Source organism: Grampus griseus (assembly GCF_964374135.1).
Source record: "Grampus griseus genome assembly, chromosome: 1".
In the NCBI taxonomy this organism is placed as follows: Eukaryota; Metazoa; Chordata; class Mammalia; order Artiodactyla; family Delphinidae; genus Grampus; species Grampus griseus.
This window is the reverse complement of record NC_139017.1, coordinates 164,138,928-164,152,486: the sequence shown is the minus strand read 5'-3', so window position 1 is coordinate 164,152,486 and position 13,559 is coordinate 164,138,928. Positions and strand designations below refer to the sequence as shown.

Genomic DNA, 13,559 nt, shown 5'->3' with positions numbered 1-13,559 from the left:
TGAGAGAGAGACAGAGAGAGATAGAGACAGAGAGAGAGAGAGACAGAGACGGACAGAATTTCACTGCCACTGCCACATGTCTTTATGTTCTTTTTCAAGATAATTTCAAAGATGAAAAATCCTGTTGGGGCCACTAAGAGCTGAAATAGAAAAATGGATTGTTAGTGAAAGATTTTCTAAACCTGTTGTCAGTATAAAGTCTGCTTATAAACTATAAATAAAATCTGTTGAGTATTATAAAAGCTGAATTTGATACCTTTCCATGGGTGCTATTTTGTTCTAAAATGATTGCTCCACAAGTTGACATTAAAGTAGACAGAGATCAGCAGTATACCACATTTAATCACAATAAATAAAATCCTTTAACTGGTTGAACAGGACACACAGACAAAATACTTAGTAACTGGGACCTTGGTGTGTGTGGTTTGATGTTCATAGTTCAGTCATTCAGTTAGTGACTTTAGTATTAGTCAGAATATAGCAAATCTAGTGAAGGATAATTAATAGGAGTAAAGTGATCTGAAACCAAAGATTTGTGTTGTTACCTTTTTTTGCTTATTTGCCATCTGGTGTCCAGCATTCTCTTGATTTGTATGAAATAATTCTATGCCTTGAAAATCAACACCTTTAAAGTTTTAAAAGGGAACTCAATTAACGTGTAAGTCTACATACTTCGTATTTTTTTCTCTCCATTTAGTGAGTCAACTAGTTACAGTAGGTCATTTTTAAGGACCAGCTCCAGAGTCCTGTGGCTGTGCTGTACTCATTTTATACCAAGCAGCTGGAACCGAGCCACCAGCCCGAGGGCCTCCAATTGTTTGTGCTGAATTAAATTTTAATTGCAATTAAGCCACTTAAGTTGCTTAAAGTATTAGCTCCTATAAGGTGTCTCCTTTTCATTCCTGTCTTTCCCTTTCTTTCTGTATCTTATTTTAGTTTTTTCTTTTTTTTGATGAGTATTCACCATCCAGTTTTTAAATTTTTTTTAAATTAAAAAAAAATTTTAAACATCTTCATTGGAGTATAGTTGCTTTACAATGTTGTGTAGTTTCTGCTGTATAACAAAGTGAATCATCTATATGTATACATATATCCCCATATCCCCTCCCTCTTGCGTCTCCCTCCCACCCTCCCTATCCCACCCCTCTAGGTGGTCACAAAGCACTGAGCTGATCTCCCTGTACTATGCAGCTGCTTCCCACTAGCTATCTGTTTTACATTTAGTAGTGTATATATGTCAGTGCTACCCTCTCACTTCATCCCAGCTTACCCTTGCCTCTTCCCATGTCCTCAAGTCCATTCTCTACATCTGTGTCTTTATTCCTTTCCTGCCCTGCCCCTAGGTTCATCAGAACCATTTTTTTTTTTTTTTTTAGATTCCCTATATATGTGTTAGCATACGGTATTTGTTTTTCTCTTTCTGACTTACTTCACTCTGTATGACAGTCTCTAGGTCCATCCACCTCACTACAGATAACTCAATTTTGTTTCTTTTTATGGCTGAGTAATAATCCATTGTATATATGTGCCACATCTTCTTTATCCATTCATCTCTTGATAGACATTTAGGTTGCTTCCATGTCTTGGCTATTGTAAATAGTGCTGCAATGAACATTGTGGTACATGACTCTTTTTGAATTATGGTTTTCTCAGGGTATATGCCCAGTAGTGGGATTGCTGGGTCATATGGTAGTTCTATTTTTAGTTTTTTAAGGAACCTCCATACTGTTCTCCATGGGGGCTGTGTCAATTTACATTCCCACCAACAGTGCAAGAGGGTTCTCTTTCCTCCACACCCTCTCCAGCGTTTATTGTTTGTAGATTTTTTGATGATGGCCATTCTGACCAGTGTGAGGTGATACCTCATTGTAGTTTTGATTTGCATTTCTTTAATGATTAGTGATGTTGAACATCCTTTCATGTGTTTGTTGGCAATCTGTATATCTTTGACAGAGAAATGTCTGTTTAGGTCTTCTGCCCATTTTTGGATTGGGTTGTTTGTTTCTTTGAAATTGTGCTGCATGAGCTGCTTATGTATTTTGGAGATTAATCCTTTGTCAGTTGCTTTGTTTGCAAATATTTTCTCCTATTTTCGTCTTGTTTCTGGTTTCCTTTGCTGTGTAAAAGCTTTTAAGTTTCATTAGGTCCCATTTGTTTATTTTTGTTTTTATTTCCATTTCTCTAGGAGATGGGTCAAAAAGGATCTTGCTGTGATTTATGTCATAGAGTGTTCTGCCTATGTTTTCCTCTAAGAGTTTGATAGTGTCTGGCCTTACATTTAGGTCTTTAATCCAGTTTGAGTTTATTTTTGTGTATGGTGTTAGGGAGTGTTCTGATTTCATTCTTTCACATGTAGCTGTCCAGTTTTCTCAACACCACTTATTGAAGAGGCTGTCTTTTCTCCACTGTATAGTCTTGCCTCCTTTATCAAAAGTAAGGTGACCATACGTGTGTGGGTTTATGTCTGGGTTTTCTATCCCATTCCATTGATCTGTATTTCTGTTTTTGTGTCAGCACCATATTGTCTTGATTACTGTAGCTCTGTAGTATAGTCTGAAGTCAGGGAGCCTGATGCCTCCAGCTCCGTTTTTCTTTCTCAAGATTGCTTTGGCTATTCGGGGTCTTTTGTGTTTCCATACAAATTGTGAAATTTTTTGTTCTAGTTCTGTGAAAAATGCCAGTGGTAGTTTGATAGGGATTGCGTTGAATCTGTAGATTGCTTTCCGTAGTATAGTCATTTTCACAATGTTGATTCTTCCAATCCAAGAACATGGTATATCTCTCCATCTGTTTGTATCATGTTTAATTTCTTTCATCATTGTCTTATAGTTTTCTGCATACAGGTCTTTTGTCTCCTTAGGTAGGTTTATCCCTAGGTATTTTATTCTTTTTGTTGCAATGGTAAATGGGAGTGTTTCTTTAATTTCTCTTTCAGATTTTTCGTTGTTAGTGTATAGGAATGCAAGAGATTTCTGTGCATTAATTTTGTATCTTGCTACTTTACCAAATTCATTGATTAGCTCTAGTAGTTTTCTGGTAGCATCTTTAGGATTCTTTGTGTATAGTATCATGTCATCTGCAAACAGTGACAGTTTTAATTCTTCTTTTCTGATTTGGTTTCCTTTTATTTCTTTTTCTTCTCTGACTGCTGTAGCTAAAACTTCCAAAACTATGTTGAATAATAGTGGTGAGAGTAGGCAATCTTGTCTTGTTCCTAATCTTAGCGGAAATGCTTTCAGTTTTTCACCATTGAGAATGATGTTGGCTGTGGGTTTGTCATATATGGCCTATATTATGTTGAGGTAGCTTCCCTCTATACCTATTTTCTGGAGAGTTTTTATCATAAATGGGTGTTGAATTTTGCTGAAAGCTTTTTCTTCATCTACTGAGATTATCATATGGTTTTTATCCTTCAACTTGTTAATATGGTGTATCACATTGATTGATTTGTGTATATTGAAGCGTCCTTGCATTCCTAGGATAAACCCCACTTGATCGTGGTGTATGATCCTTTTAATGTGCTGTTGGATTCTGCTTGCTAGTATTTTGTTGAGGATTTTTGCATCTATGTTCATCAGCGATATTGGCCTCTAGTTTTCTTTTTTTGTGACCTCTTTGTCTGGTTTTGGTATCAGGGTGATGGTGGCCTCGTAGAATGAGTTTGGGAGTGTTCCTCCCTCTGCTATATATTTTGGAAGAGTTTGAGAAGGATAGGTGTTAGCTCTTCTCTAAATGTTTGATAGAATTTGCCTGTGAAGCCATCTGGTCCTGGGCTTTTGTTTGTTGGAAGACTTTTAATCACAGTTTCAATTTCACTGCTTGTGATTGGTCTGTTTATATTTTCTGTTTCTTCCTGGTTCAGTCTCAGAAGCTTTTGCTTTTCTAAGAATTTGTCCATTTCTTCCAGGTTGTCCATTTTATTGGCATATAGCTGCTTGTAGTAATGTCTCATGATCCTTTGTATTTCTGCAGTGTCAGCTGTTACTTCTTTTTCATTTCTAATTCTGTTCATTTGAGTCTTCTCCCTTTTTTTCTGGATGAGTCTGGCTAATGGTTTATCAATTTTGTTTATCTTCTCAAAGAACCAGCTTTTAGTTTTATTGATCTTTGATGGTATTTCCTTCATTTCTTTTTCATTTATTTCTGATTTGATCTTTATGATTTCTTTCCTTCTGCTAACTTTGGAGTTTTTTTTCCTTCTTTCTCTAATTGCTTTCGGTATAAGGTTAGGTTGTTTATTTGAGATGTTTCTTGTTTTTTGAGGTAGGATTGTATTGCTATAAATGTCCCTCTTAGAACTGCTTTTGCTGCATCCCATAGGTTTTGGGTCATTATGTTTTCATTGTCATTTGTTTCTAGGTATTTTTTGATTTCCTCTTTGATTTCTTCAGTTATCTCCTGGTTATTTACTAGTGTATTGTTTAGCCTCCATGTGTTTGAATTTTTTACAGTTTTTTTCCTGTAACTGATATCTAGTCTCGTAGTGTTGTGGTCAGAAAAGATACTTGATACGATTTCAATTTTGTTAAACTTACCAAGGCTTGATTTGTGACCCAAGATATGATCTATTCTGGAGAATGTTCCATGAGCACTTGAGAAGAAAGTATATTCTATTGTTTTTGGTTGCAGTATCCTATAAATATCAGTTAAGTCCATCTTGTCTAATGTGTCATTTAAAGCTTGTGTTTCCTTATTTTCATTTTGGATGATCTGTCCATTGGTGAAAGTGGGGTGTTAAAGTCCCCTACTATTATTGTGTTGCTGTTGATTTCCCCTTTTATGGCTGTTAGCATTTGCCTTATGTATTGAGGTGCTCCTATATGTTGGGTGCATAAATATTTGCAATCTTCTTCTTGGATGGATCCCTTATAGTAGTCTTTATTTTAAAGTCTATTTTGTCTGATACGAGAATTGCTACTCCAGCTTTCTTTTGATTTCTATTTGCATGGAATATCTTTTTCCATTCCCTCACTTTCAGTCTGTATGTGTCCCTAGGTCTGAAGTGGGTCTCTGGTAGACAGCATATATACAGATCTTGTTTTTGTATCCATTCAGCCAGTCTGTGTCTTTTGGTTGGAGTATTTAATCCATTTACATTTAAGGTAATTATCAATATGTATGTTCCTATTACCATTTTCTTAATTGTCTTGGGTTTGTTTTTGGAGGTCTTTTTCTCCTCTTGTGTTTCCTGCCTAGAGAAGTTCCTTCAGCATTTGTTGTAAAGCTAGTTTGGTGATGTTGAATTCTCTTAAGTTTTGCTTGTCTGTAAAGTTTTTAATTTCTCTGTCAAATCTGAGTGAGATCCTTGCTGGGTAGAGTAATCTTGGTTGTAGGTTTTGCCCTTTCATCACTTTAAATATGCCCTGCCACTCCCTTCTGGCTTATAGAGTTTCTGCTGAAAGATCATGTGTTAACCTTATGGGGATTCCCTTGTATGTTATTTGTTGCTTTTCCCTTGCTGCTTTTAATATTTTTTTCTTTTTTAAAATTTATTTATTTATTTATTTATGGCTGTGTTGGGTCTTCGTTTCCGTGCGAGGGCTTTCTCCCGTTGCGGCGAGCAGGGGCCACTCTTCATCGCAGTGCGCGGGCCTCTCACTATCGCGGCCTCTCGTTGCGGAGCACAGTCTCCAGATGTGCAGGCTCAGTAGTTGTGGCTCACAGGCCCAGTTGCTCCATGGCATGTGGGAACTTCCCAGACCAGGGCTCGAACCTGTGTCCCCTGAATCGACAGGCAGACTCTCAACCACTGCGCCACCAGGGAAGCCCAATATTTTTTCTTTGTATTTAATTTTTGATAGTTTGATTAATATGTGTCTTCGCATGTTTCTCCTTGGATTTATCCTGTATGGGACTCTCTGTGCTTCCTGGACTTGATTGACTATTTATTTTCCCATATTAGGGAAGTTTTCAACTATAATCTCTTCACATATTTTCTCAGTCCCTTTCTTTTTCTCTTCTTCTTCTGGGACCCCTATAATTCAAATGTTGGTGCGTTTAATGTTATCCCAGAGGTCTCTGAGACTGTCCTCAATTCTTTTCATTCTTTTTTCTTTATTCTGCTCTGCGGTAGTTATTTCCACTGTTTTATCTTCCACGTCACTTATTGTTCTTTTGCCTCAGTTATTCTGCTATTGATTCTTTCTAGAGATATTTTAATTTCATTTATTGTGTTGTTCATCGTTTGTTTGCTCTTTAGTTCTTCTAGGTCCTTGTTAAACGTTTCTTGTATTTTCTCCATTCTATTTCCAAGATTTTGCATCATCTTTACTATCATTACTCTGAATTCTTTTTCAGGTAGACTGCCTATTTCCTCTTCATTTGTTTGGTCTGGTGGGTGTTTACCTTGCTCCTTCATCTGCTGCATATTTCTCTGTCTTCTCATTTTGTTTAACTTACTCTGTTTGGGGTCTCCTTTTTGCAGGCTGCAGGTTCGTAGTTCCCGTTGTTTTTGGTGTCTGCCCCCAGTGGGTGAGGTTGTTTCAGTGGCTTGTGTAGGCTTCCTGGTGGAGGGGACTGGTGCCTGTGTTCTCGTGGGTGGGGCTAGATCTTGTCTCTCTGGTGGGCAGGGCTGTGTCTGGTGTTGAAGTGTCTGTTAACTTAGTATTAATATAGGCAGCCTCTCTGCTAATGGGTGGGGTTGCGTTCCTGTCTTACTAGTTGTTTGGCATGGGGCGTCCAGCACTGGAGCTTGCTGGCCGTTGGGTGGAGCTGGGTCTTAGCGTTGTGATGGAGATCTCTGGGAGAGCTCTTGCAGATTGATATTACGTGGGGCCAGGAGATTTCAGTTTCCTGAAGTCGGCTCTCACACCTCAGAGGCTCAGGCCTGATACCAGGCTGGAGCACCAAGACCCTGTCAGCCACACAACTCAGAAGAAAAGGGAGAAAAAAAGAAAGAAAAATAAATTATTAACATAAAAAAAAAATTAAAAAAAAAAAGAAGAGAGCGACCAAACCAGTAAACAAATACACCAATGATAACAAGTGCTAAAAACTAAACTAAGATAAACATAAATATCAGAAACAAATCAGTCACAGACAGCAAACCCCAAGTCTACAGTTGCTCCTAAAGTCCACCGCCTCAATTTTGGGACGATGCGTTGTCCATTCAGGTATTCCACAGATGCAGGGTACCTCAGGTTGACTGTGGGGATTTAATCCCCGGCTCCTGAGGCTGCAGGGAGAAATTTCCCTTTCTCCTCTTTGTTTGCCCAGCTCCTGGGGTTCAGCTTTGGTTTTGGCCCCGCCTCTGCATGTACGTTGCCCTCAGGCATCTGTTCCCTGCCCAGACAGGAGAGGGTTAAAGCAGCGGCTTATTAGGGGGCTCTGGCTCACTCGTGCCAGGGAGAGGGAGGGGTACGGTAGTCATAACTGGAATGCAGGGCGAGCCTGTGGCGGCAGAGGCCGGCGTAATGTTGCAACAGCCTGAGGCACCGTGTGTTCTCCCAGGGAAGTTGTGCCTGGATCACGGGACCCTGGCAGTGGCGTGCTGCACAGGCTCCGGGGGCTGTGGTATGGATAGTGACCTGTGCTTGCACACAGGATTCTTGTTGGCAGTGGCAGCAGCCTTAGCGTTTCATGCCCGTCTCAGGGGTCCGAGCTGATAGCCATGGCTCGCGCCTGTCTCTGGAGCTCACTTAGGTGGTGCTCTGCCTACTGTGGGCACACGGAAAAGGAATCCCTTCTCCTTCCGCACCCCGAAACAATGGTCTCTTGCCTCTTCGGCAGGTCCAGACTTTTTCCCGAACTCCCTCCCGGCTAGCTGTGGCACACTAGCTCCCTTCAGGCTGTGTTCACGCAGCCAACCCCAGTCCTCTTCCTGGGATCCGACCTCCGAAGCCCGAGCCTCAGCTCCCAGTGAGCAGACAAGCCTCTCAGGCTGGTGAGAGCTGGTTGGCCCCGATCCTCTGTGCGGGAATCTCTCTGCTTTGCCCTCTGCACCCCTGTTGCTGTGCTCTCCTCCGTGGCTTCAAAGCTTCCCCCCCCCGCCGCCTACCCCTTGTTTCCACCAGTGAAGGGGCTTCCTAGGGTGTGGAGAGTTTTCCTCCTTCACAGCTCCGTCCCAGAGGTGCAGGTCCCATCCCTAGTCTTTTGTCTCTGTTTTTTCTTTTTTTTTGCCCTACGCAGGTACGTGGGTATTTTCTTGCCTTTTGGGAAGTCTGAGGTCTTCTGCTAGCGTTCAGTGGGTGTTCTTTAGGAGTTGTTCCACTTGTAGAAGTATTTTTGATGTGTTTGTGGGGAGGAAGGTGATCTCCACGTCTCACTCCTCTGCCATCTTGAAGGTCCCCCCTAGTTTTTTCTCTTTATATATTTCCTTTTCTTCATCTAGAAACAAACTGGTAAGTAGTGGTGAAAATAAAAAGCCCCCAAAATATTGGAGAATATTCATGCTCTCATCTCAAGGCATGAATTCTATGCATTTTGTTTTTCCTAGATATCACTTAAGGGAAACATTTGAATGAACTTGAATGAATTCTTGAATATTTATTGAAGACCTTTTATGAAAAAAACCAAAGATGCCCTGAAAATTTTAGCCATTGCTTACTCAGTTTCATTTTTCTCACACTGCAGTTCTTGAAATGTTAAGTTTCTGCGAAGCATCTGTAAAAATGAGCCTTTGTGGGTCAGATGAAACACCTGAGACCTTAGCGTGCCAGTGAGGAATTGAAGTTGAAGAATCTTAGATTCTATCTGGTTGCTGACTCGATAACAACTTCTAAGTGAGTCGCTTCAGTGCGTACAACTTGTCCATTTATTTGACGTCTACTGATCTGTTAGGGGCATTAAAGTTTCTTCTCAAATTTACTTTCACTTGGAGTAAGGACCTAACATGATTGTGCTTTATCTCAGCAGTTAATCCTGAAAATAGTTTTATCATCTATAAAAAAAATCTTTATAGCCTTTTAGCAGAAACAAGAAAAACTATTCGCTAGTCATTAATATTAAGGAAAATTGGTAAACATATGCCTGGTTTCACTTTACTTACATACCTCTATATTAATCAGATTTCTTATTACCAGTTAATGCTAGATAACCGGTTTTGAACCATCAGACTCAAATAGAGTTTAAAACTGCAATTTCATCACTTGCATAAAGTTTAGTTCACTGTCACACCCATTATTTGATTTGATCTTTACAGGCAGAGCCAGTCTTATATCCATAGTACAAATGAGGAAATCTAGACCCAAAGAGGTTGTGATTTACGTAGTCACATAGCTGGTGAATGGCAGAACTGTTCAATTTGGGACTTTAACCAGGTCCTTCTTTATTCAGTCTTTGGTTCTTTCTTCTCTACCATGCTAACTGTATCCCTCCTCTAATAAATACTTTTGTTTTGAGATCTTGAAAGCTGTCATAATTTATTATAGAAGTAATAGCTGCTATTTATTTTGCTGCCCTCCCTTATGGGTTATTTTAAAGCATTGATTTCTTTCTTCTCCCTTACCTAAATCCACCCTGTTCATGAAAAAATTATTACCTTATATTTAGGCATTAATGGACTGTTAGTCATAAAAATGTTGGTGAATATAGTTTATAACTTTGGAATGAGAAAAGTGTCTTCCAGGTGATCACAGTTTGTGTATGATGAGATTAAAGAACATTCTTATTCATCACCGGCGTTGATGGGAAATGTGTGTGTTCTCTTTCTCTTGTGTACTTTATAGAGTTTTATTAGCCCTACTTGCTGTGGTGAGATACTGTTGTTCTTGCTTACCTTTGTGCTACCTTTTTAAACTTTAAAGTGTTAGGATTAGAAAATAAATATATAAAGCCTAAACTGTTAGGACTTCTAGACTCTTGATTATGTACAGGGTCTTCCTGAGTTGAGTAGGAAGTAAATTATAAGTGGGAACAAATGTGAGTCTGAGTGAGAACATGAGTGGGTGACTTGAAGATTAGAGATGACTGTGGTCTTGGGCATGCTGGACCCTTTAGTGATGAAAGAACAGGTGGTTAAGATGATGAGTAAGAAGGAATAACAAAAAGAAACCAATGAAATGTGGAATTCCCTGGCAGTCCAGTGGTTAGAACTGCGCACTTTCCTTGCTGAGGGCCCAGGTTCAGTCCCCGATTAGGGAACTAACATCCTGCAAGCCGCATGGTATGGCCAGAGGCAGGGAGAGAAAAACAGTGAAATGAAAAACAGAACAGGATTAGTTCTGACTTGGAGCTGAATACTTATAAAAGTTACTGAAACCTTATAGGCATACCTCACTACTTAAATAAATGTGCATCTGGAAAACTTACTCAAGTTTCATGTATTCCAATCATTTCGTGCTCAACTTTACCTTGTCCAACGAAGGAATGCTCAGTAAAAGAATCAAGAGTTGAAAATCAAATCAGATTTTGACTTTAAAAAGTTCTCTTTGGGAGCTTAGGTTTTTGTAGCAGTTGATAGATAGTCTTATTTTTCTTTGGCTTGGGAAGGAGATAGGCTCTAGAACTTGAGTAGGGGGAGGCTCTGAGTTAGAACATTTGGACTAATTGGATAATTAATAAGTCTTTATATATTTGATTGGAATGTAGTAATAGATGAGGCACTTTCCAAACCTAAATTGAGAGAGAGACAAGGGGCTGTGTGCAGGGCAATGGGAGGGAAAGAAAGGGAGAAAGAGAGAGAATTGATATGAATAAGACCATAATTGAAAATCTGGGCTGAGTATAGAGTTTTAGGGTACACTCTATTTTAAAAATTCTTTTTAATGACAAAGTATTTCACCTTCATGATACACTTAAAAATATCCTTTATTTATTCAAATTCCATGCATTTGTGGTAGGATGGAAGGCAGGAAGGTCTGTAGTAGGGGGAAAAGTTCTTTGAAGCAATATATTTTATTATAATATTTTTTTAAGTTTAAGTTTTTTAAGTTCATCTTTTTAATTATGAAAGTATTCAAACATATACACAGAAAGAATAAACTTCCCCATAACTTCAGTTCTGTTAAGATTTTGCTCCCAGTTGCTTTGTCCCTTTTTGCTTCTTGTTCTTTCTTTTCTTTTCTTTTTTTCCCTGAAATATTTTAAAGCACATCCCAGGAATCCTGTCATCTCACCTCTACTCATTTCAGTGTACATCTCCAAACAATAATGACAGGTCCTTAACTATCCACAATGCCATTATAACATCTAGTTCCCAGTATACAATCCAGTTTCCCCAGTTGTCTCCAAAATATCTTATCTTTGGCTGGTTTGTTCAAATTAGGATTCAAACGAATTCTATTCATATTTGGTTGTTATGTCTCTTAAATTTTTCTTAATCCACAACAGTCCCTTCAAACTCCCATTTGTGGCTTTTTGTCCCCATGCCATTGACTGGTAGAAATCTAATTAGTTGAACTGTAGACTGCCCCAAATTCTGGAGTTGGCTGATTGCTTCCTTGTGGTATCATTTAACTTTGTTCTGTAACTCCTTGTGTTTCCTGTAAATGAACTTTTTGGTCCCAGGACCCGTTTATACACTTAAATTATTAAGGACCTCAAAGAGCTTTCAGTTATTATTGATTTTACTATATTAGAAATTAAAACTGAGAAATTTAAAATATTTACTAATTCATTTAAGTAAAACAATCATGAACTCATTGTTATCACAAAATTTTTTAAGAATTAAAAAATCTGTATTTTCCAAAACAAAATTAGTGAGAAGAGTGGCATTGTTTTATATTTTTGTACCTATCTAATGTCTGCCTTGACAGAAGACAGATTCTCATATCTGCTTCTGTATATGTTACCTTGTGATGACACACACCAAGTAGCCTATGGGAAACTCCACTGTACAGGCATGAGAGAATGAGAGTGGAAAAGGTAAACGATGTCAGTATTATGCGAATGGTTTTGACCTCATGGACCATCTGATGAAAGGGTCCCCTAGATCACAATTTTAGAGACAGCTGCCCAAGGAGACTTAATTTTAGAGTCAGGTTTGACTTATTTGGTAAGAATATTTCATAGGTGGTGATGTATGCCTCATATTTTATCATTAGGATGCACACCATATCTGTCATGTTACTGACTCTAGGATTCATTGGTAGGCTTAGGTGAGCCATTTTGCTTTTTAATAGGGTAGCATACAGTTTCACCATTTTTATCAGTGTTCTGTGTATTTTCAGTTTCTCCTAATTCATAGGAGGAAAATTTCTTCATTATTTAATTTTGAATTTCTTTGATGATTGGGTTCTCGGACACTTTTCCACGCGTTCACTTATCTATTGCTTATCAATTTATTTTCACCCATACCTACTTGAATTTTTGATGAATTTGGACAAAATCCTTCTTATTTACTATTTTTTTCCATTCTATGTTGCTTTTTACCTTTGTTTGTGCTACTTTTTATATATTGAAGTAATTTTGATATTAGATAGTCAAATCTCATAATCTTTTTCATTGTTAAGTCTGGACTTATAGGAAAATGGAGAAGTAGCATTTGAATTTGAAATCTTATGGAAAAGGACTGTAGGAATCAGCTGCTCTTCTTCCTTATTAAAAAAAAGAAAAGAAAAGGAAGGCCTAGAGAAGTAGAGAAGTTATAGTTTGCCCGTCTTTACACAGTGAGTTGGTGCCAGAGTTGAGACTAGAGACTGACCTGCCCAAGTCTTCTTCCCCTCATTCCACCTCCATTTCTAATAAGTACCTGAGTTACATTTGGAATGAGAATGAAGAACTTTGTCTTTGGTTAAAATCAAAGACTTTTAATTTTTTTATCCTAAATTATGTGCTTTGTGGATGTTTGCTTCTTACTAGAGTACTATTGTGGCTGTTATACTTAGTGGAAAAAATACTATTTCTTATTCATTTTTATATATTTTAAAATTTAGAATCACTCTGAGAATGTAAAGTATTGTTGCTTCTCAGTTAGAGTAAAAAATGACCTGATTTTGACCACTATTTTGTCTAACAGGAAGCCTGCAGACCTGCAGAACTTGGCTCCGGGGACCCACCCACCATTTATAACTTTCAACAATGAGGTCAAAACGGATGTAAATAAGATTGAAGAATTTCTTGAAGAAGTCTTATGCCCCCCCAAGTGAGTATTGAAGAAAATATGCATGGAAATATTGCCATCTCTTTAAAGTTTGTCTTATCTGGCCGTTAGAGACATTTCTCCTGATTGTACTTGAGTTAAATTGTCACAGCATTAAGTTGGAATGACTAGCACTTCTCTTCATACATTATAGTGCTACACAAATGACAGAATTGGCTGCCAGGTAGGCCAGTAAGCCACACTAAGAAAGGTAGGAATCTGATTAAGCTATAGAATACCTTGTGAAAGTAGGTTTGAGACACATGAGATAGGTCAGGAAAGACTGGTTATTTGAGGTCCCAAAATGAGAGAGAAGTTTAGGGAGAAGAAAAGATGGGGAAAGACTGAACTGAACCCAGCCAGAATATCTAAGCAGGAGTGTGGTACAGGTTGCTGGAGATTTCCTATCAGGCCATTTTAAAGGTAACTTTCTGAAGCTACCACCCCAGGGAATTAACTTTTTAGATTGTGTCCCTGGGATTCCATTTTTATTTATGTATTTCTTTGAGGTATTCTGGATCCCGCAGTCTTGCATATTAGC

The 13,559-nt window shown here is 38.5% G+C and overlaps 1 protein-coding gene across 1 annotated transcript in view; it reads left to right on the top strand.

Annotated features, from left to right (window-relative positions):
- CLIC4 (chloride intracellular channel 4) overlaps positions 1 to 13,559 on the top strand; it is an 86,070-nt gene that overhangs the window by 46,828 nt on the left and 25,683 nt on the right. Inside the window, exon 3 of the mRNA XM_082654701.1 lies at positions 12,896 to 13,021. Coding sequence (XP_082510827.1) covers positions 12,896 to 13,021 — 126 coding nt within the window. The remainder of the gene's footprint in view (positions 1 to 12,895; positions 13,022 to 13,559) is intronic.